At 35.8% G+C, this 23,936-nt stretch overlaps 1 protein-coding gene across 1 annotated transcript in view; it reads left to right on the top strand.

Moving 5' to 3' along the window:
• The window catches only part of ttn.2 (titin, tandem duplicate 2), a 308,270-nt gene that overhangs the window by 134,884 nt on the left and 149,450 nt on the right, over positions 1-23,936 (top strand). The window contains exons 98-111 of the mRNA XM_048599205.1: positions 2,922-2,996; positions 4,329-4,451; positions 5,406-5,480; positions 8,112-8,186; positions 10,598-10,669; positions 13,616-13,699; positions 14,575-14,649; positions 15,595-15,678; positions 16,418-16,498; positions 17,136-17,219; positions 19,099-19,182; positions 20,831-20,914; positions 21,553-21,633; positions 23,819-23,902. Coding sequence (XP_048455162.1) covers positions 2,922-2,996; positions 4,329-4,451; positions 5,406-5,480; positions 8,112-8,186; positions 10,598-10,669; positions 13,616-13,699; positions 14,575-14,649; positions 15,595-15,678; positions 16,418-16,498; positions 17,136-17,219; positions 19,099-19,182; positions 20,831-20,914; positions 21,553-21,633; positions 23,819-23,902 — 1,161 coding nt within the window. The remainder of the gene's footprint in view (positions 1-2,921; positions 2,997-4,328; positions 4,452-5,405; positions 5,481-8,111; positions 8,187-10,597; positions 10,670-13,615; positions 13,700-14,574; positions 14,650-15,594; positions 15,679-16,417; positions 16,499-17,135; positions 17,220-19,098; positions 19,183-20,830; positions 20,915-21,552; positions 21,634-23,818; positions 23,903-23,936) is intronic.

The raw sequence follows: 23,936 nt of genomic DNA on the forward strand, positions 1-23,936 counted from the left end.
GTGTTCATCCAACTCTACACCTTATTATCTCTGGAATTCTAAAATCATCCAATCTGTTTTTGTATTTTGGGGAGGCAGTGGCCTGGTGGTATTATTGCTGGACTGTTACTCCGGAGACTCAGGTAGTGTCCTGGGGACCTGTGTTTGAATCCTGCCATAGCAGATGGTGGAATTTGAATTCAATAAATATCTGGAATGAGGAGTCTAATCATGACCGTCAATCCATTGTCAGGAAAAATCCATCTGGTTCACTAATGTCCCTTTAGGGAAGAAAGCTGCCATCCTTACCTCATCTGGCCTACATATGACTCCAGACCTACAGCAATATGGTTGACTCTTAACTTCCCTCTGGGCAATTAGAGATGGGCAATAAATGCTGACCAAACTAGTGATGCTCTCATCATGTGAATGAATAAAAAGAAAAAGTTTACAAGTGAGTAGGGATCTCTTGGAGCAGACACCTAAGTAATTGTCACATTTATGTAGGTAATTATATGCCTCTTAATCAGCATACTAACTTTAACAGCCAACACAACTATTTTCCAATTTGTCAGCAACTTCCAGGACTAGGCAAACGTGTGCATTGTGGGGATAATAAGGTGTAGAGCTGGATGAACACAGCAGGCCAAGCAGCATCAGAGGAGCAGGAAAGATGACATTTCGGGTCTGGACCCTTCTGGTTGCTTTTTCAGTTGAGCTGGTGTATTTTTCAGTTGAGCTGGTGTATGGACTCCCTTTGAACATTGTAACTTATCAGATTCAAATGTGCCCAACTGAGAGAATTTTCCCATTGGCCCCCAGTGTCCCATGGATAGTGGGGGCTAGTTTAGTTGTTTGGTGACAGCCTCCTGGCAGGAGATTGAATGAAGCCAGTGATTGCAGACAAGCATAGAGCCTGGATGCTGCACTAGCTGTGCTCTGCCCTGTGCAGAGGAGCAAGCTTGAAGACTTCTGATTGGCCTTCTAGCTTTGGTAGCCTACCCACTATGCTGAATCAGTGGCAACCCCACTTTCTGGCATTAATCGGCTGCTCTGAGGAAAACAACAATTGCCACACGTTTCCAAGCTCTGACCTACATTTCAGCTGGATGGCAGGATTCAGAAGCACACAGAAAATCCTGTATTTCTCACTCCGCAGATGCCGCCAGACCTCCTATGTATTTCCACCATTTTTGTTTTCATTATAATTAACATGTGCAATGGCTGTATGGATTTCTTCATGTTGTAACATTGCCATGAAAACATCTGCAAAATTTCACATGTATCATTAAGAAGCATGGTCACCCTCTATCAAAATGCATAATAATATTTAGAGCCTAATGTTTCAACAAACAGTATGTTTGCTTAATAGATATGCTTTTGTAGAAATATTTGCAATGTCTATTCCTGCATTCCTTCCTTTTGAGTGGTGGAAAACTGGAGCTAATATTTGGCTACCTATTGTATGCATGCTCAGCTTTTCTTCTCATTGGCTTTAAAGGAAAAGAAAGGAAAATTAGATGGCAGACAACAGGTGACAAATCTATGACTGTGGCATTTCCATCACTGCTAAGAAATTTAAATCAACCTCTTGGATTGCAAGCAGCATTGCGTCATTACAAAGTTTAAATGTTTTTAACATTATACCTCATCTGTACTTTCGTCTTCCTTTCTCCCAATTATTTTTACTTCCTCAGTTCTCACTGATATTTTTGCCATTTAAACTATGTATATTTCTATCCAAGATCACACTGTAACTTTTCTTTCATATGAGACATTTTTCTTTGTCACTCATTTATTGAAAACCTGTTTTTTGAACCTGCTAATGTGAAAAATAATTGGGCGGCTATACTGCAATCCTGATAACAAAGGCCTGTAGCTCGCCTGACTTTGGGCTGTAGGTCTCATCTGTTTAAAACCAGTCAGCTGCCATGCCCAATGAGCATCCTCATGCAGCACACAGATCAGAGCTGTGAAAATTCAGCAGGCTCCAATTTGTTTCCAGCTTACAATTACTTTCCAGTAAAGAACCATCAAACCTTTTCTTCAAGTGCTGTCACTGGTACAGGACACTTTAGACCTTTAAAAACTGAACAGAGCTTTGGGGTTTTTAAAGACGGTAGTTCATTGATTACAGTATCCAAAGGACCTCATCCTGTTTCCAATAGTTGCTTTTCCAGGAAGAATCTGATACTGGTGACCCGTCTTTCATATTTTAACCAGAAGTCAAAGATGACACGCACTGATTTCTACCTCTCTGCTTGTAATCCTTTGACTTATTCTATTGTACAGAAACCTGTTAAATATGGATCAGTCAGTTCCTTTCACAATGGTATGCAGTCTTAATCAGATGAAACCACATGCTGGCTGTCTAAAAATATATTATTGCAGTCTGAGTCTAATTTACTGTAATACCAGTAAAATCTGATATTTATTTTCTGATCATCAAGATGATTAATCGTTGGTGTAAATTTAGCATATTTATGTGATTAAACCCCTCTTTTGCTATTTATGTTGATTTATTTTGGCAATACTTTACTTTAAACGGGACTATAATATTATTAAGCAAACTGACTTTGAAGAGACGTTGAAAATGACTGTGTAAGAGCAAAATTGTTGAAATGTAAATGTATCTAACTAACATTGGGTTGTGACTATATCTACCATTATCAATATTAATTCAGTTTACTTTTATTCTATTTTATTCTATATTATTTTATTAAGTCGGTTCCTCAATTAAGAAATCAGCGCACATAATTGAACAATATATTGCCAAATAAAAGCACAAATAGAAAAGTGGAATATGTTAATGTTTTTATGGAAATTGTTTTAATAAATTTAGAATTTTCTTGTTTTATGTTTTAAAAGTATACTATTCTGTCTCAAGTGTTAACGTATGAAAATTATTGATTGTAAACTAATATAAAATCAATCTTTTGAAGTTGCAGAAAAATATGAGATCAGTGAAGATATTTCATACACAATATTGGAGGAAGAGGAACACGGCCGTTGGAAAGGTACAGACAGAATTTTATTATCTCAATTAAGAACCTAGCCAAAACTTACTTTCTAAGATTTTTAGAAAACATAAATATTTGGGTGAGGTTTCAGAAAACAACTAGTGTTCAAAGAATTGCATACATCATTACCCACACTTTAAGAAGTAAATATGCATTTACCCAAACTTGGTGCTTTTTAAATAATCATATTCGGTGAAACAAGATCAGCACATCATAGGCCTTTGTCCGAATTTCTCAAATGTGCTTTTGTTTTTTTTTTACCAAAGCAGAAGTGGTGTAACATCATTTTTCTTTTAAAAGTTCCCACAGCTCCCAAGGAGGTTACTGAATACATTTCTGATGAAGAAGAAGTTTATTTAAAAGAAGGTACAAAGTGAACAGCCTTGTGTTTTTGAACCAGTGAGCGCTTTGTGCCACTATAATTTTATCTTGATGATTTTTTCTTTTAAATAATCCCCTTTCATGTAATTATTCTTCTCTTTTATATTGCTAAAATGCACTTCACCAACTTTTTGAATTCAGATCTTTGCTTGACTGTGGCATAAATTCAGGCCTTTTTTGTATGTGTGTGTTGTCTTGGACTCCATGTTGTAGAGCAAATTTTGATTGACTTGTGGAAGCCTGATTCTAGTCAGTTAATTTGTGTTTTACTGTTTCAAAATTTGTGTAAAAATTCAAGAAAATCTTCATGAGCTAACTAAGTTTTGCTTAGGATTTTCAAAAGAGTTTAAAATGTCATTGTATTTACGTTAGATTAATGCTTTGGGGATATTGACACTAATTAGCCAAGACCTCTTTTTAAATGGCAAACATATGAATTTTCAAAACTTGAGATGTGTTGTCAAATTTTCTGTTGTACTAACATATATCTGATGAGCATCTGCTACAGTTTTGTATTTTCTTCAAACGTCTTTTGTTAATATTTGTTTGTTCTGGTCCAAGATCATGGTCAAGCCTTTTATTTAATATATTGAGTAGGTTTTCCTGTACTTCCTTTAAACTCTTTTTTGTGCCTTTCCTGCGTACAATGTAGCCAAAATGAAACGTTAATAACCACACACATGTTTTTAAAATGCTAAATATATTCATCTACTCAGCGTACACCAAACACTTAATAAACATAATACATTTTGGAAATATGAAGGAACCATTTGAAAATAGTTTGAACTCAAAAATATATTTATATAATAATTTTCTAGCTGCCTTGCCAATATCCAGCTGATGTGCATTTTCTTGCAAATATGTGAGTGTTTGTCGATGTGAGACCACAGAACCTTTGTTAATAGAGTTTGTTTAAAGTGTATAAATGTCTTTTGTTAATTGTTGTAGTCTACAATAACAATAATGTCTTTGAAGTGTCTGGAGTTGGCAAAATATCCATTCCTGAGAAAGTACCTGAACCAGCTGCTCCCCCTCGTCTTTCCATTGAACAGGAACCAGTTCCACGAAAAGGTACAAAAAGCTTGCATTCTGTTTGCAACGCACCATGTGTGTCCTGTGGATCTCATTAGTCTTCATTGCGTTTATTCACAACAAATAACATCTTGTTGTATTTAGTTTTGTTTATTCTTTATTTTTGTAGAATGCTTTTTGAGTTGATACACTTGATCAGAGCTGTTTTTGTTCTACATAATTGCTCTTAATTGTGTACACAACTATTATTTTTAATGTTATTTAAAACTTGTAAAATTGTCGAGCCTTTGATTATACTTTTTCATACTAATTTAGAAATATGCATCTTTTAAAAATTATATCCATGTGAGGTAGTTTGGATTTGCTGTCAGTCAGGACTAATAACCTTCACTAATAGTCTTTACATGTCACAGACTGGCAAGAAGGGAGCAGTTCAAAAGTTTGTTCCCGAACTCTTTCATAACCACTCTTGAATGAATGAAACCAGTTCCACCCGTATGATCAGCTAAAACCAAAACCTGAAATTACTCCCATTGCAGAATCTCTAGTTGCACTTTAGTCAACTGCTACCATGACCATAACATTTTCATTTGCTTTGAAAACAGATAACTAGAACAGATCCAATATTTAGATTTGATTTCCTGTGGTTATATTTTTGCAGGAACCATTCATAGCAGAGGGCTTGATGCATATCCAACAACATTTTGTTCAATCTGGCTAATGTCACATTTCACCAATCCCATTCCAAACATATTAACAATAAATAATGAATGTTCAAGCATACATAATTGTGTTAGGCTTTCAACTCATAGGATTGGTCATTATTGTTATGTATTTATCACTTATTAGTATACTTTTGTATCACGTCTGTGCTTTGTGGTCTAACTGTTTGTAATGTATACTCATGGTCCATATGTTTTATTTCCTTTTTATAAATATTTAAGTTAATTTTCTTGGATGTACTTTATCTAAAATTGAACATATTCTTTAAAGAGCCTACAAAGCGTATAATTGAGGAAGTTGAACAAGTTACAGTTTCAAGAAAGGAAGTAGTTCCTCCAAAAAAAGGTATGGGATATTCATGGCATATTTTTAAATGATATTTTGAAATGTGCAAGAGCCTGGTGCCAATGCTGTTTGTCTCTGTTGGGCCCCTTCCCTAATGAATTTATTGGCAGGGGATCATTTAATTGGGCACATGGGGACCCAACCTCCTCCCTCTGCCCCTATTTGGTATACAGCAGGAAGGCGTTTGAATGACTTTCCCATGCCACCACTAATTGAGATCCTCAAGTGTGTAATTTATGCTCCCTCCCCTTGCTGCTGGTATTTATCCAGCAGTGGGCAGAGGCCCTGCCAATCAGGAAGCCGAAAGAGTTCATGTAGTGCAGTGGTACTGTCCCTACCACTGAGCCAGGAGCCTCAGCTTCAAGTCCCACTTGCTCCAGAGCTGTGTAACAGCATATCTGAACATCTTTAAAAATACCTACAGGGACACAAAACCCTTTCAAGTTTTCTTGGGGGATGCAACAATGTGGGGAGTGAAGATCCCTCATTCAAAGGAGTAGTGCTTGATTGAGGGGCACTGCATCAAGAAGGGTGGAAACTTGCCAGAATTAATCTCCCCCTGAACTTGCACCTAATCCCCTGTGACACCCCACCCTCCAATCCTGATATCACTCACACATTTTCTCAGTCTGGCCTGAAATGGGTGTAATACTGGCTGCAGCCACCACTCCTATGGCCCCCTATGCTAGCCTTCCTATGGCTAGCATCTCTAAGGGGCTGGATCTGCACCCTCAAGATCCTTCATCCTGGGGATTGCATTCATCCACTGCCCAGTTGATTTCCTGATTGGCACATAATTTTTCTTCCTTCATTAATGGGATGAGGGCATCGCTGGCTAGGCAGCATTTATTACCTCTTCCTAATTGCCCAGAGGGCAGTTCAGAGTCCACATTGCTGTGGGTCTGGAGTCACATGTAGGCCAGACCAGGTAAGGATGGCAGTTGCCTTCCCTAAAGGGCATAGGTGAACCAGATGGATTTTTTCTGGCAATCAGCAATGGATTCATGGTCATCATTAGACTCTTAATTCCATCTTTCTATTGAATTCAAATTCCACCATCTGCCATGGCGGGATTCAAACCCGGGTCCCCAGAACATTATCTGGGTCTCTGGATTAACAGTCCAGCGATAATACCACAACCATCGTCTCCCCTGTAGGCCTTCCTGAAATAATGCAATGTGGATCCTGTATATATGAGGTGTCAGTGTATGTCTTCTGCAGTGAGGTTGCTTACATCTTGTACTTTATAATTTTGTTTGTTTGTGAAATTGATGGACACATTGAATGAGATACACTCAATTGGAGAAGCCCCACCACATATTTTCCATTCAGGTACTTTCCTGATCCATGGTCCGTCTACCCCTAGGACCATGGAGCCTGTGGGTGGGGGGGAGGTGGTAGAAACCCTGCCAGCCAATAGTTGCCAGCCAGAGATGAGGGAGAGCAGTTGGAGGTAGTCGCCAGTGAAGACGTCTGGCAGCAAAGGGAGGGGCTTGTCTCTCTGGGTCTCTTCTTCCCAGATCAAGCAGGCTCTATCTGTAAATTAAGGAATACCCCAATTCTGGTAGCCTGTGAGCAATCCAATGTTTATTTGTTGGGTTCCCTGTGTGGGACATTAATTGTCCACTTAGGGGCCTTAGTTGGTGACAAAGCAAGAAGGACAGCCATGGAGATAGCAAGAACTGCAGATCCAAAGCTGGAGGCTCACAGCAGGCCAGAGGAACAGGAAAAATGATGTTTTGGGTCGGGACCCTTCTTTCTAAGGATATCTAAGGATAGCCATGGGTCGTCTCACCACTGACTTAATTGGGGTAGAGGTGGAAGAATGGCAGGTATCTCTCTGCTTGATTACATCCACCAACTCCATCCTCCCTACCAAACCAGCCAAGGGGAGGACTCAAGAATCTTCACATTAATTTTGGGGGCTTATTTATAAATTCTAATATATCCTTCCAGTGAATATTACAATCCAGTTAGTAAGTGTATTCTCATTTCAGTCAGAATTCCATAGGTTATTACAATTGAAATAATCTGACTTCATAATCCCCATCATGTTAGAAACTGTTAAATCAGAACATTTTTGAAGCGGAAGAGGAATTGTAACAAGCAACTTAGTAGCCAACAGGAAATCTTTAGCAGTTGAAACTTCACCCAATGGAAATCAAGGCTGTGAATGCCCCTCCACATGCTGCACATTAAATTTGAGGCATATCTGTATTGACAAAGAATTTGAAATCTTGTTGAGGAGAATTTGAAATGTTGTTGAGGAGACATGTTTTTCTGCTCCCCAGCATGGCAGCTTATTTGTCACTGACATGTCCAGTCAAAAACATAAAACTGCTGTATATGGTGAATGACATTCTGTTAATGAAAAGTCATATACATATGCTACTGGTAATGATAGGCCAAATGGAGATTTACAAGTAAAATCTCATAGGCTAGTTGAGAATAAGTCTATGTACAGTAGAACCATGATGCAAAACGGGAAATTATTGTGTGACTGGAACAAGATAGTACACTGTCAAATGTATTAATTGGCTTGTTTGTGTTTACTGTTATGTGTATTTCTGTGATGGAATCTTCTGAGTGCATGTTTTTGATATTCTTTGTCCAAAATTAAACTCCTTAAAGTGCCCGAAGTTCCTGAGCCTCTTCCTGAAGAAAAGAAACCAATTATACGAAAAGAGAAGGTTCCTCCAACGAAAGGTACAAAAGAAGCTATTTGTTCTAAGTTAGCATTGTTCATTTGACAAACAGTCTAACCATCTTGCCATTATCTTGTGAAGCATCACTCTCTCTTAGAGGTTTCAAATTGCCAATGCTCTGCTAGTTGCTAATCATGTTTTACATTAAATTCTTTGCTTATGTGTTCGTGCCATTCTTTTTCTAAATTACACTGTCCTTTTGCAAGAAAATAATTCATTTTGGTTAGGTAAACTGAAAAGTTTAGCCCCTTTGTGCCTGGTTTCTGTGCTCTATGAGTGCATTCTTTCTTCCAAAATGCTACCTGTGATATGCTCTCACTTCTGTTGCTAGCCATGTTGCCATTATCTTTGTGAGCACTGGAACACATGCACAGAACATCTTCCAGAAGTGTAGAGATAAGATCAATCATGACATCTATCAGCATGTAATATTGATTTGACACAAGCTTTGCAAATTTGGAACGGAACACTTAGGCCACCAGCTAGCCTTTCTTAAGATCACACAACTGAGCAAGCATTCAGCAGCAGGCAGAAGCGTTCCTTCCATGCTAAGGGATCAGCAATTGCTTTTAGATTAGTTGTTGACTGATTTCCATTGCTTGTGCTGTGTTGAAGCAGTTTTGAGAGGAGAGTTCCAGAGTTGAAGGACGTTGTCTGGATTTCAAGAATTATGCATAAACAATCCAATCAAAGACATGAATGCAGTAGTTTTCCTCCCCTTGAACAGACCAGTACAGGGATGGTGAACAGAGATATCTCAGAGCAGAACAAATTACTGAAAGAGGGAGAATGAGGAGCAGGAGAAAGACTTTTAGCAAGAGCAGGAGGAATCTCAGGGACATACAGTATGTTATATGTCTTTGTTTTACTAAGGCTGTCCTCACTGAAATCTACCACCTATTGCAGTCATAACTGCAGCATTGGACAGGGTAGCAATGACTATCATGTTTAAATAGCTGGCAATGGGTGGGAGGCTTGTAACAGTGTTAAATATGTGCAAGTCAGGTGAATCAATGAATGTGAGGTATTAGGTGTAATTGGCAGAGATTGTTGGTACCAGAGTGATTGGTGTGTGCGCAATAAGCAATGACTAAAGCTGGTGGCCTTTCTGCCCTTGTCTTTCTAGGTTATAGAGGCCACAGTTTAGAAGGTATTGTTGAAAGAACTTTGCAGTGCACCTTGTAGTTAGTACACACTGTTGGGTCAGGTGCCCATGTGGGTCAGTAAGCCCTGGTGTTATGGGGAAATGGGACTTATTGTGAGTTTGGACAACACCAGCCAGGTTCTGGATGAGCTTAAGTTCATGAAGGGTGGAAGTCGGAAAGTTCACTAAAACAGCAATTAAATTGTTGAGTTTGTAGACAACAAATGCATGGACACACTAACGGATACATGGGAACAGGCGATATTATAAAGGTGGAGAAAGACAGTTTTGGTGATGAAGAAAGTATGGGATCAGAATCTCAGCTCAAGGTGAAGTAGATTGCTCAGGTTTTGAACAGTCGGGATCAGCCTCAGATCATGACCAGGGTGGGGAATGGAATTAGTCAATGAGGGCTAGGTTTAAGCCCAGATTCTTCCCAATATTTAATTGAAGGAAATTGCTGCTCAGTCGGTACCAAATATTAGTCAAGGGTAAAGGCAAATCTCATATAACGGTGAGGTTGAGAAATGTGGAAGTGACTTAGCAGAGCTGTGTGTTGTTAATGCCTGTGTGGAATCTAAAGTGTTATCAAATGCTGTGAGGAGCAGCATGCTGATTAGATGTACAACCTATGTACTACAAGGAAAGATAAATTAGGATGCTACCTAATAGTTCTGTCTGTTGCCTACATTATATAGCTTTCATTAAATGGCATCATTTAGGAATCCAAACAAAACTAGAATCACTGAAAGATAATCCTGTGCTGGTTGGAAAACACAATGGAAGATGTTTGTGTTTGTTGAAGGTCACTTATCTCAGCCATGGACATCACTGCAGAAGTTCCTCAGGAGGCCCAGCCATCTTCAGCTGTTAATTAATGATCTGTCATAAGATCAGCATGGGGATGCTGCTGATGACTGCACAATGTTCAGCACCATTCATGATTCCTATGATACTTTAGTAGTACGTGTTCATGTGCAGCAAGGTCTGGGTAATATCAAGGCTTGTGTTAAAGGAAGTGGTAGAAGCAGGTGCAGTTACAACATTTCTAAGCCATTTAGACAGGTGCATGAATAGGAAAGGTTTAGAAGGATATGGGCCAATTACAGGCAAGTGGGACTAACTTGGTCGGTGTGGACAAGTTGGACCAAAGGGTCTGTTTCCATGCCATATGACTCTACGACTCCATGACAGTAAATCTTTAAATAAATTTCATTTTTATTTTGGATAAGCTTTTGCTAAATATAAAACATATTCTAAAATGCTAGATGTTGCTGAGAAGCCTACTCCTGAAGAACCAGTGCCGGTTCAAAGAAAAGAGAAAATCACAACAGTAAAAGGTACAAAAAGTGCAAAATTTGTGCAATTATTTTCTTACTTGATACAGTCATTTATTGTTGTCATTAATGTGACGTCTTAGAAAATACTCATTCTTGACAATTTGTTGTCAATGCGTTGCAATGTTCTGGCTCATTGCTCATTGTCCTTAGTTGCATATGCGTAGATTATAAATATTATAAATATTGTGATAGCATTAACAATTCCATAAGATTTTGTTATGACAGAGAGTAAATTGGAGTGAAGCCCTTTTTCAAGCCTAGAAATTCATTTTTGTCTCTAATAAAAGTGTGATGATATTAGAAATTGTAAACAGTGATAACTGGTAAAACATTGAACTTGTTTCAATGACTGAGAATGAAAGGGAGATTGAAATAACAATATTTTTACACTATGTTTCAGAAAATATAAGAAATTGATTAAAATTTCATTAATGCAAGTTACAAAAATCCAGAAGGCAATGCCCTATTTATAAAGTAACAGGAGTTGGTGCAGCTTTGCAGTTATGTCCTTATTCCAAGTGAAATTGTGATGTTTTGTCCTCTTTGGTGTTAAGATGTATTCTATATATCTTCAATTATTTAAGCTTTTAAAATAAATAATATTCTTTCAAAGTGCCAGAGATTCCTAAAAAAGGTGTTGAAGAAGCAAGAACAGTTATTATTTCAAGAAGGGAGGAAATTTCTGCACCAGAAGGTATAATGTTACCTTGAAGAATTTCATGCAATCTTCATTAATACATCATTTAATATCAACTTCATCAGATCATAATCCAAACATGGTTTTTCTCCATGATCTTCTGTGTTTTAATCAGATCCCTGTTGTTGATGATGCTTATGGTGGCATATTTTTGGTTGTATTTTTGTTGTGTTTTGTCCTATTGTACTGTGAGATAATTACTTACATGTTTTGTATGTGTGTTTGTCTTTGTTTTGTCTTTTCTGTGTGGCTTAAAGCATTATTTTTGCTTCAAAGTAATAAAATGGTAATTTAATTTGGAGCATTTAAATTTGTTGAAACATTCATTTAGAAAACAAATCAGGCTTTTATTCATAAAGTTTCACGTTTCACTATTGAAATTGTGCAATTGTCAGAACAGAATTTTAAGCTCTGTGAAAAATTTGTCAGTTATTTAAAGGGAGCAAACCTTAATTCTGTACTTAGATTAATTTAAATGTTCACTGTTTCCCACAATTTATTTTAGTTTATTCATTTGTAGTATCCATTGTCAAAATTAATAATTTGTATAAGGAATATTTTCCTCTAGCAAATAAAATGCTATGAGGCAAGCTCAAACAAAATGACAATTCTTATTTAGTACACCGGATTGGGTTGGAGTGATCCAAAAAAACCAATTTTAGATCTAAGATTTAGCAGGTGATTTTGTGATGGTGAGGTTGAAAAGCAATGCCACAATTCCTTTTAACATCCCCAGTTTAGGAAAGTGAGGGCATTTCCTGATTATACTTTGGAATCCAGATTAATAATAATAGCATCAAGCACATGTAATTTTCTGACTAAGCTATAACACCTGAGGAAAAAAACTTACATTATGAATTGTTGAAAAAAAGTAGAAATTTTACGGTTGTGCTTGGCAGGATAAGAGCAAGTGAAACTATATTATCGCTAAGCTTTTAAAAGTCAGTAGGCACAAATAACTAAATATCCTGATTGATCAAGCGTCATGACATAATTGTAAGTGCACCCCCAAGCAGATAACTGACAGTGAAACGCAGCACCAGTTTGTAAAGTTTAGGTGCTCAGGGTGACTGAAAGAGTCAGGTAGAAAGAGAAGAGCTAAGGAACATGCCAAAAACCATGCTATGCATAAGCTTTGAATCTTGTCATCACTAATGCTGACTGCAATATCTTTGTGTGATGTTGTTCACTGTCTCTTCCAAAAAGGTTACTGTTATGTGTGGTGGACATCCCACCATGTTGGTTGTATACCTCTTGTTGTATTCCAAGTTCTGTGGCAAAAAAGACTGCAAGAAATTTAACATGTGCTCTGAGCAAGCTCACCATCATGTGCCTGATGACAGAAGAAATAGCAAATCTGGCCAAGAAGGACAAATAGTTGTAAGGGCAGGAGTTGTAACTTGGAATACAACAAGAGCTATACAACCAACATGGTGGGATGTCCACCACACATAACAGTAACCTTTTTGGAAGAGACAGTGAGTGATGCAAGAAAAAAACAAGGTGAGAAGTTATGTGTTCCCTGTGGATTATTGTGGCAAGTAGAGAAGGATTGTTTTATGCTGAGGTAAATAAACAGTTTAGCAGGATTGTACCAAAACATTCGATGTACAATGGATTCTTACCTAGGCAACCCAAATCCAATCATTAAATTTACTAGTGCTTAGCAAGTAGGTCCTGACAATAATGCTTAAAACATTCATCTATTGTACCACTTGTACCATGATTATTCACCAACATGCCTCAGCATCTGCCTGATGTCAAAGGGAAACAGAATGTCCTCTACATTTTGAATATCTACCATCCCTTTATAGTTGTTACTGAAAATCTCAGTCCCATTTGAGCCCTTCCTGTCTCCAGAAATCCTGCAGCTCCACAGTATTGCTTCCCTGTTTTGGCCAGACAGGAAACGAATCTTTGTTGCAAGCCTTTAAGAACCTGATGCAACATTTGAGATCTCACCTTCTAAGCAACATGGTGACTGCATTTGATGCTAACATGACTCACTTGTGCAATTTAAAGATGATCAGGACCTTGGGTAGTTTTTCCATTAACTTGTCCAAATGCCTTTGGCTTTCATCACGTGCACAACTTATAATGACACCAAATTTGACTATATTGTCCCCAGTAGTGGTGTACAGGTAAATAGCTATCAAAATTCAGTTTCATTATTTCAGTGATTATTGGTTTGATTGATAAATCAGAAAGTATTGTCGTTGTTTTTAAAATCGTGTTTTGTTTTTAAAAAGTGACAGAGATTACTAAGAAGCCAACTGTTGAAGAAGTAAAACCAACTATTGTGCCAAGAAAGGAAAAGGTTGCTCCTGCAAAAGGTATAAGATTATTCAGGATCCCAGTACCAGCATTAGCTTTGCATTAAGCAGCATTTTGCTGTTTCCCTTACAATGAAAATGATGGCTATTTTTTCAAGCAGAAACTTTGGTCTGAATCAAAACAGCCTTTTTCAGGTTTAGACCAGTGCAATTCTTTTCCTGTATTCATGGATTTGTGTTGTTCTGTTGCAGTATAGTGAAGCAATAGCACCTGTATTTTGTTGTTTGAGGTACTCATGCCTTTTGGCTTAAACAAATGACAATTTTTATTGCAATACTTAGATTAAAATGTTATATTGAATTAACTCCGTGCAGGTCAGTATTAACTATTTGAAAATGGGTCCAATATTTAAAGTAATTTTAAAAAATCAATTATCACAAAACATTGACAAATTGGTTTGAAAAAAATATAAGCACAGTGAAATTAAATTGTTCAATTTATGAAAGTAGTAAGGAAGTAATATTTTTGTATCTCCATTATTAGCAGAGATGTTATTTTAAAGCTGTTGTTAGGTTAGGAATTTTGGCTATTTTTCTATAAAAGGTATATTGGAAGAAGAGCTATATTTAAAGTTAGGCTTGTAAAGTACTAGTGTTTTCAGGCAAATTTATTTTTAAAAATGTTAGAATGAAAGATAGTCAACTTTGCTAGCTTAGATGTTGTTTCATCATATGTTGTTAATAAGTAATATAACTCTTCATATTGATCCTTGTCTTGCTAAATGTTTTCTTACACAGAGGTTAATATAGCAAACATGCAGAAGTTACCTTTGTGATATAGTGTTTGTTTGTCATTGCAATGAAAAATGTCACTTTAATTCAGTATGGTCCATTGTATGTTTCGTGTCATAATTCAGTGCTTAAATTTTTTCAAGTGCCAGAAGTCCCTAAGAAGCCAATTCATGAGGAAATTATTACTGTGCGAAGAGAAGACATTATTCCAACTGAAGGTAAAATGAATGCACAGAAGATTTTATATTAATATTCTTCATCCGTCATTACACCTCTTGTTCACACCATTATGGCCACCTTCAAATACTGCTTCTTATTTAAATGTTATATGTATCCTCTATGATTGTACCTTTGTGCTGTACAGTAAGTCTGTTGAACCACATGAATTGGCCCAAATCTTGCTGGAATTGGGCATCTTGGGTTGTGCAACAATAGAATTTTTCCTGAAGTCTCCAGCTTAAATTTTTGGCCTTTCAATTGTTGAAAATACAAACTGATAACAAAATGATTATTATATTGAGGCATCTGCACTTTAGTGAATCTATTTCCTTGAAAATAGATATTACATTTACAATCAACATTAAGAGAGTATTTACCCTGTTAATTACCAATTCTTAATATTCTTTGCCAAGCTTATTTCAAGTTCAGTGTGCAAATTCCAGTAAGTTCTTAAAGTATCAAGGGCAAATTTTAGTTTGTGTGAGGCAAATGGTGGAGCAACATAATTATTTTTTAAAAAAACGTTAATTGTGACAATTTTGTAATTTATGTCTTTTTTGTCTGAATTTGCACGACACCTATGCATGTTGGAAATTCACCACTTGTTCCAGCAACATTTTTGAACCTTACACATTTCTTCATTGTTCATTCCAGTGGCTAAAGATGCTGAAAGTACACAAGTATTTTTATGGCAGGGTATTAAGTAAATGTGAATTTGATCATGAATCTTCAGAGTTATAAGGCTATTTAATATGTGATATTTATTTGAAAATAGAACTCAGTTATTAATAGAATGATTGTTAAAACAAACTGTTTTACATCTCATGTATGTTAGTTACTTTTGTCGTGTATGTTTCATTTTATCTGTGTTTTAACATCGTCAATGGTGTGTAAATATTCTTGGTTAAATCATGATTGTAAAAAAATTATAATGGTCTTTCAAGTTCTGGAGATCTCTGAGAAGACATTCGTTGAAGAAGTGAAAGTGATTACGACCACAACGAAAGAAGAGATCTTTCCACCTCCAGGTATAAAAACAAGAAGATGTAAATTCAGTTAATTCTTTAACAAGAAGAAATCTATTCTTTTCATTAGAAATCATTCTGACTTTTTATGGTTATCATATAAAGTCTTTCCAAGATCTGGCTTTTATTGCTGCTTATTAAAACAGAATTTTTGTTCTTGCTTTAAACAAAGTTGTGATGTTCTGTTGTATTGTTATTGTGTTCTAACAAATGTTGTAAAATGCAAAAAATAGCACCTTTTATGTGATAACATGATAAATATTAAGTTTGAATATTCACTCTTAAAATACACTGAGGTTCATGCTATTTAACTCAATCTATGAAAAGCATGAATTCGTTATCAGTGATAATATGCAGACTCATGTCAACACAATTGGAGATGAATAAATAGGATCATTTTTAAGACCATCTCAATTAGTATTATATACAACATTTACAACCAGCAACATCCAGTTAGCCTGGTCTGAATTTTAACCCACATCCAGGGCAAAAGATTCTACCTAACCTATTTCACCATTTGCTTGTGACCTCTACATATTTAAGTTTATTTCACATTCATATAATATCTTTTATTTTATTAAATTATTATGAAAGAAAAGGTGTTTTATTTCTGTATCTTATACTATTCATGTTGTCATAAGTTGTCTCTTGCAAGTTCCATGTTATCTTGATCGTTTCAAATTTGGTCTTGTGTAAATTTTTAAATATTAAGTTAATCTTAAATTAATGATGTTCTTTAAAGTGCCAGAATTCATTCAGAAGACCCTTCCTGAAGAAGTTAAACTAGTTTCTGTTCCAACAAAAGATATTATACCACCTAAAGGTATAAAAAGTTTTTTTTCATCAACTTGTGTAATATTGCGTACTGTCTTCAGTTATGTTCAATGTTACCTTTCACTGTCTTCTAATAAGTTACAAAGTTTTCATGCTTCTTGGTATATAAATGGAAACAGTTTTCTCCATATTTGTTAATGTGTGCTAACTGCTACTGTGTACTGTGGCACCATGGTTCATGTTTATAATTGTAGTGTGAATTTGTCATAAACAGTGATTCTAACAGGCAGAAAATATTTGTGGAATGTGGACTTTGGTCTGTGATCTTGAATATTGTGATCTTTACTGAATTTAAATATGGAAATAAATAATAATTTTAATGTCTTATATATCATGATAATTTGTTTGCTTTGACAAAAAAATGGTGAAAACTTGGCTTTAATTAGAACGTTAGTAACAGCATTATTTTGGTGTCAAATATGTTTTGTCAACAAACCTGTTGCTGCTGGATACTGTTTAATTACTTGGCAATTTTGATAAAATCATTGTCTTTTGAGCGAAAGAGATGTCTTGTCTGAGTTCAATCTATCATGTGTTTTGTGCTTTCTGTTCTTTTCATGCATCTTCATTGTTATCTATTATATCTTCTTGAATGAATCTGATCTTTAAACAATTGTCCTTTAAAGTGCCAGAGATTTGTGAGAAACCAGCTGTGGAAGAAGTAAAACCAGCCATTATTCCAGAAAAAGCAGAGATTACTCCGGCTAAAGGTAGAACTATGAACAGAACATTTTGTCCACGTTTTATTCTTTTATAATATGACATTGTGTTCTTGCAATAGTGAAGATAACAATTTCTGCTTTTGGGAGTCATTCCTTGAATTGCCATCTTGCTTTGGTGCTGCTTGATCTTTAGATATAGACTGTCTTCCTGTTTCTATCGGAGTATAATGTTTTCTCACAGTGCTGTACATTCATACTTTGTGTTGCATAGCAATCATATAGGAAAAAGTTTTTGAATGAATTAAAAGGATAATTAAACGTAGATATTTACGCAGAAACTAGTACCTCTACTGAATTTTAAGTTGCGGAAAAAGTTCTACTGTGATGAATAAGTGTAACATTACAACATACAGCATTCATTCTGCAAAGTTTAAGTACAGTGCTCCACTAACAAATACCTGCAACACATCCTTTGATTCTACTCTTTTGACCAATATAATAATTTTCTTTACTAAAAACCAAAAGAACTGCGGATGCTTTAAATCAGAAACAAAAACAGAAGTTGCTGGAACAGCTCAGCAGGCCTTGTAGCATCTGTGAAGAGAAGTCAGAGTTAACATTTCAGGTCTGGTGACCCTTCCTCAAAACGGTTCTGAGGAAGGGTCACTGGACCTGAAATGTTAACTCTGATTTCTCGTCACACATGTTGCCAGACCCGGGGAGCTTTCCCAGCAATTCCTGTGCTTGTTTTTAATATTTTTCTTTGTCTGTTGGGTTAAGGGAAAAATATACAGGACTGGATTATACATTGCTCTGACTGGCATGTTTTCAGCTTGGGCTGGGGGCATGTCCTGTAATGTGATGTGTGGATAGTCCACATCTTCTCGGCCATCCCTACATGTTCTCATATTGTGGGATAGGTAATGTATCCACTAGCCACCTGTCCTTCAGCCTATTTAGGCCTTTAAGTCCACCTCTAATACAATAAAAGCTGAATCTGGGAGAGCCATTTTTGACTGAAGTTGGTGAGATGGCAGGAAAGAAAGAAGGTATCTTCTTTGGGGGTGTCCCTAATGTTTACAGGGCAATCCCCATAAGGTTAGTCTCATGCTTTGCTCCTCACTGCCTGGCCTCAAATGTCTGTCCATCCTCTTAGAATTCCCAATCCCTCCCGATTCAAAAGGCCAGGACTTACCTGGGCCCAGTCGCCATCAATCTTCTTTGTGGAGATTTTTGTAATGCCAGCCGTGCCCATAACTTAGCTGCTGAGGGTGATCTTCTTTCCAGTGAGTGGGAGGAAGCCTTTGTTAAGACCTCCTGCAGTGTAATATTGCTGGAGAGGAAGTGGCGGCAGCCTTTGATAATGGAACTGTGGATAGAAGGTGTGGGGAGAGTAATACAATACCCCCTACAAGTCTATTGATCACAGAATCATTCAGTTCAGAAGACACCCTTCAGCCCGTCTGCATTGACAAAAACTACCAATGTGCACAAGTCCCATTTTCCAGCATTTGGCCCGTAGCCTTGAATGTTAGGACATTCTTATCCAAGTACTCTTTAAACATTGTGAGGTTTTCCACCTCAACTACCCTCCCAGAGAATAAATTCCAGCCATACTTTCCAGCCATAAATGGATGCCAGTACAGTACAGATCATTTTTAACCTTAAAAAACTGAAAGTAATGCCCTATTATTTCAAAGCAATTTGTTTTATCACTGCAGAAATTCAGTTGCCTCAAAAGAGCACACTTTCAGGCAAGAATAGATTCCTTCTAATTTAAAAGTTATGCAGCTGCAAATGTGAATTAAGTGCTATAATAGTATCTGTTGTAATTTGTGTTTTATGTTGTCTGTTGTTGAACATCTTCAGAGTTATGTACGTTGTATGTCATGCTAATTTGCTCTTCATACGTCATTGTTCTTTAAAGTGCCAAAGGTTCCTAAGAAGCCTCTGGCTGAAGAAATGAAACCAGCTCGTCTTCCAGGAAAAGAACCAGTCACACCAGTCAAAGGTATAAAATTAATACAAAAACATTTCTAAACATGCTGTGTTATTTTTGTGCGTTTTGTCGTTATCTTTTTGTGTTTGTTAGTTATCATAAAGTATTTTTTGAGATAAAGGAAAACAAGCATTTAAGCTAATTTATAGTGCCATGATATCTAATAAGGTTTCACCTCAAACACTTGAGTTTCTACAGATATTAGTACTATTTAACTTTGAGCAACCTGAAACTTTTATTTGATCGGTGATTTAACATTGACTTTGATAAATTTAATTGGAAGGTATGATTGCGAATATTTGAACTAAGTTGAAAATTGAAATTAGATAAGCGAATTTGTACAGAAAAGTTTTCTTTCGTTGAAAATGTTAGCAAAGTTGCCAGTCTAGCAATACAAAAATATTTGTGTTATAACCAATTATATTAAAATCATGAAAAGGCAAATCACACAGAGGACCATTCTCAAATTTGTTAATCTGGGCTTTAAGATAGCCAAGGAAGCTACTAACGTGACCAAGTTTGACGACAAACATGATGTATACCAAAATAAAACCAAATGGAAACAAAGTAACACAGAAAATGTGTGAAAAACATCTTTAATTTCTTCACACCTTACAGCAGCCTGTTATTGGACAATAAAAGATATTGTGAAACATTTTGTGTTGGCTAGGATAAATTGTAGCATACTAAGCAGAAAGAAATTCTTGTCTTTGGACAAAGCTGCCATGTTGTCAATGCAGTCAAACATGTTTTCCGAGCTTTTATGGTGCAGTGCTAAATCTCAGAGTGTCTCTAAGGCCATTACAGGTTCAGCTAGGGAATCAAACGAGTAAGCAGGTAGGCATTCTTCAGATACTTCAGGATGATAATCTTCCTTTTCATCTGTTGATACATTTTGTCCATTTTGTCCCCACCTCAAAAATCCTGGAGGTCATCAAGTGATTTTGTTAACCTTATACTGTGTTGGTAATGTCTTGACATTTGCCAAGTAACGTGACTTCTTGGACTTTCCTATCACAATATGCAGCGACATTTTGGTGGCATCCATGTTGGCGTGGGTTATATCACTGACTCACTCCTTGCTTCACTTTGCACTATTGCACAGCTCATCTTTAAATATTAAAGAGCGATCTGGTAAAACTCAATAAGATAGTCCAGTTTGATCTGCGTTATAAGTATCTCCTGGTGCATTCTCATTCAGGACATGGGTGAGACTATGTTATGGCCAACCCTCCAGGTTTGTCCATGATTTTGCATTTTAGCATGGCCTGACTCAGCTCTGATTGACTGGTGGGGTATTATCACAAGTGTGTATAGAAATTTAGCTAATCTGGAGTTGCCATCTGGAACTTAGGTTTATCATAGGCATCCTGCTTTTGGATTTCCTATTCTGCCATGTGAATGGCTGACAGCTTTGCCACAACTGTAGCTTCGGATTACCCACATCTGGCTCATTTCACTCTATTGTGCAAATGCAACAAAAACTATGTATATGAAAACTCCAGCTGTCTCATTTAGGAGTTTCATTGTCCCATTTGAGGGAATACGTTCATTCAAATGTTTCAATCTGTTAGATTGTTATGTCTGGTCTTAGTAAATGTAGTATTATGAGAGCTATGCTTATTTGTTTGAGCTAATAAAACAATAATGTTCTTTTAAGTGCCAGAAGTTCCTAAGAAGGCCCCTGTTGAAGAAATTAAGCTAATTACTCCTCCAAGAAAAGAGGAAGCCCCTCCAGCTAAAGGTAAATAGTGTGGCAATGTCTTTACATTATTAGATTGATTCTACTTTCAATAGTCATCTCTCAAACCCTTTCAAACCTTATCCAGACAATGGAGCTGATCATTGCCATACTTATTTGTCAATCTATTTGTTTTGTTTTGTTTTGACATGGTGTTCTGTATGTTTTGTTCATGTCGTAATGACTCATGTGATTTTTATGTTAATTTGATGTCAAATTGGAAAATGATCTGAGATATTTTGATTATTCACACAACATTGAGGAAGATTTCTGAAGTTAGCTTATTAGAAGTGTATTTTCAATTAATGTAAAAATCCACCAGCAATATTTGTTACTTCAAAGGCATTGCCAAGTGTATGTTTTAATGTGAATTGAATCATTTTATTTGGAAAGATTTGGACAAAATGTTGATTTTTAGTAAAAACAATAAAATGTGAAATTTTTATATACATATTCAATCATTGCATAAAGATCATTTTCTTTTTGATAAAGATGTTATGTCGAGTCATAAGTAAATGCTGATTTGAACTAGTCTGTCTACCATATTTGCAATGTTTTCTTCATTTCTTATTTACGTTTCTTCAATTTTTAAGTAAGTTTGTGCAGTGAATCTTATCTTAAAAGCATTATGTTATTTAAAGTGCCAGAGGTTCCTAAGAAGCCAATAAAACCAGAAGAAAAACCAACCATTGTTCCAAGAGATAAAGTAGCACCAACTAAAGGTACAAAAATGCAATAGTACTCTTGTAATACAGCGATGTGCTTACATGATTAGAATGAAAACAGTTATAACTTTTCGTGGCACGCAATATTCTTATTCAGAACTTTGTTTCTAGTCCTTCTTATTGTTCCACTGGGATTCATTGACTCCTTATCAATTTATCAAAGGATTCATTATAATGTTGTGATGCTATTGTTTACATCGGTAGTAGCTGGAATATGCGCAGAAGTACATATAATTATATGGTGCAGAAAGAACCTAATGATAGCTCCATTCTCATACTTGAGCTCTGTTTGAGCCTCTCCCACATTATTTAATCTTTCTTCTCAACAAATCCTTCTTTCCCTTCTTCTTTACATAGAATTTGCTTAATAGCATTTATTTTAATCACCTCAATAACCTCATAAATTAGCAAGCTGTCATCATTATCTTTGTGATTTTATAATTATGGTCCCAAATTTTGATTTTCTCACAAGTGGAAACAGGCAATCAAACCCCTTTACAATGTAAAGACCTTGATAAAGTCACCTCTCCAACTTCTGTTTTCTAGAGAAAAGATTCCAATCTGTTCATTTTTCCTACCACTTCTGTAATACAACTAATTAAATCAGAGCAGTATAGAGCAGATTTTATTTTATGCAGAAGTGTAATCTGTTAGTGAACAGTAACTCTCAACAGATTTTAGTCAATCATAAGAATTATTATTTTAAAAAAGCCTGTATATTATAACAAATAAAAAGTCACAGTTGTAAACATTAGGCATTTCAAAAGTTATATTAACAAATTCGCATTCTCTTAGTTTATTAAGATGCTTATTATTTATTAGTCACTGAGCAGATGTATAATAACAGTAGAGTACACTCATACATAAATTATCTTTCACTGAAGTTTGTGTTCTCATGAGAAAGGCATCATTTTGAGTTTATCGTAATGCATATTTTATGAAGTGTTAACATTTAAAGTTAATAAATTTGATAATAAATTACATTTATTTTAATGGACCAAACCTCAAAACACAATGTTCATTAAAGTGTCAGAGATTCCCAAGAAGCCAGAAATATCAGAAGAAATTAAGTCAGTTGCTGTTTCAAGCGAAAGGGGTGTCATCTCAACAAAAAGTACAAATGTACACTTAGACATTGCATATAATCTTATTTTTGCACTTTGCAGCTTTCTTGCTATATTACTGTATAAGTTATTGTCTGTTTGTCTTCTTATGATAAGTTAGCAAAGCTAAATTGCACTTTGGCACATCTTTTTATATTATTCAAATTTGTCTTCCTTTTATTTGTGAGTTTGTTTCCATGGTTTTTATGTAAATCTTGCTGACACTATGTGTGTGTTGCTCATTTTCATGTTTACTTAACATCTCAAATTGTGTTCGTATTTAGATTATAATAAGAGGAGGTTTGATTTGTAATAAAATGAATACTTATTAAGTGGTAGGATAACATCATTAGCAGAAGAGAGTGGGAAGTAATTGGTAATTTTAAAAAACTTAATATTAAGACAATAAATAGTTTAATAGCATAATATTAATTAATTACTAATATCTTACCTTAAAAATTTGTTTTGAATTTGTATCCCTAATATTTAATTAACTATACTGTTGTTGTGGAAATATAACGTGGATTTGCTGGTGTTAGTCTGGGCTGGACAGACTCAGAATTCACATGATGCCAGATTATAGTCCAACAGATTTATGTAAAAGCACAAGCTTTTGGAGTGCTGCTGCTTCACCTGACGAAGGAGCAGCGCTCCAAAAGCTTGTGATTTTAAATAAACGTATTGGAGAATAACCTGGTGTTGTGTGACTTCTGACTTTGGCCCTAAGAAATAATCAGTTGTTAAAAATGTAAGTACAAAGTTTATTTTTAATAATGAAAAGAGTTTATGGTTAGGACTTTGGTATTCAGACTATGCTAAAATAAGAAAGATCCTTTACTGAATAAATATTTCAATGATAGTGGTTTATGTCATCAGTGGGCATTGTGTTAATTCTAAGAAGATTGGTTTTGAATGAGTTAAAATATCACCCGTATCTTCGGATATAATAATCATGATATTCTTTTGTTAAATTTATCTGTCTGTGTGTTTTACGTCGTACTTTCTTTTCAAAAATCTCTTCAAGATTTTACATGCTATCTTGAGTAAATCTCATTCTTAAACAATAACATTCTTTTAAGTCTTGGAGATTCCCAAGAAGCCAGCTGACATTGAAGCTCAGCCAGTTACTATATTGAGAAAAGAAGAAGTCATCACAGTGACAGGTAGAAAAATACATGAAAATAACATTCTTAAATA

Source organism: Rhincodon typus, chromosome 7 (assembly GCF_021869965.1).
Source record: "Rhincodon typus isolate 14 chromosome 7, sRhiTyp1.1, whole genome shotgun sequence".
Taxonomy (NCBI): Eukaryota; Metazoa; Chordata; class Chondrichthyes; order Orectolobiformes; family Rhincodontidae; genus Rhincodon; species Rhincodon typus.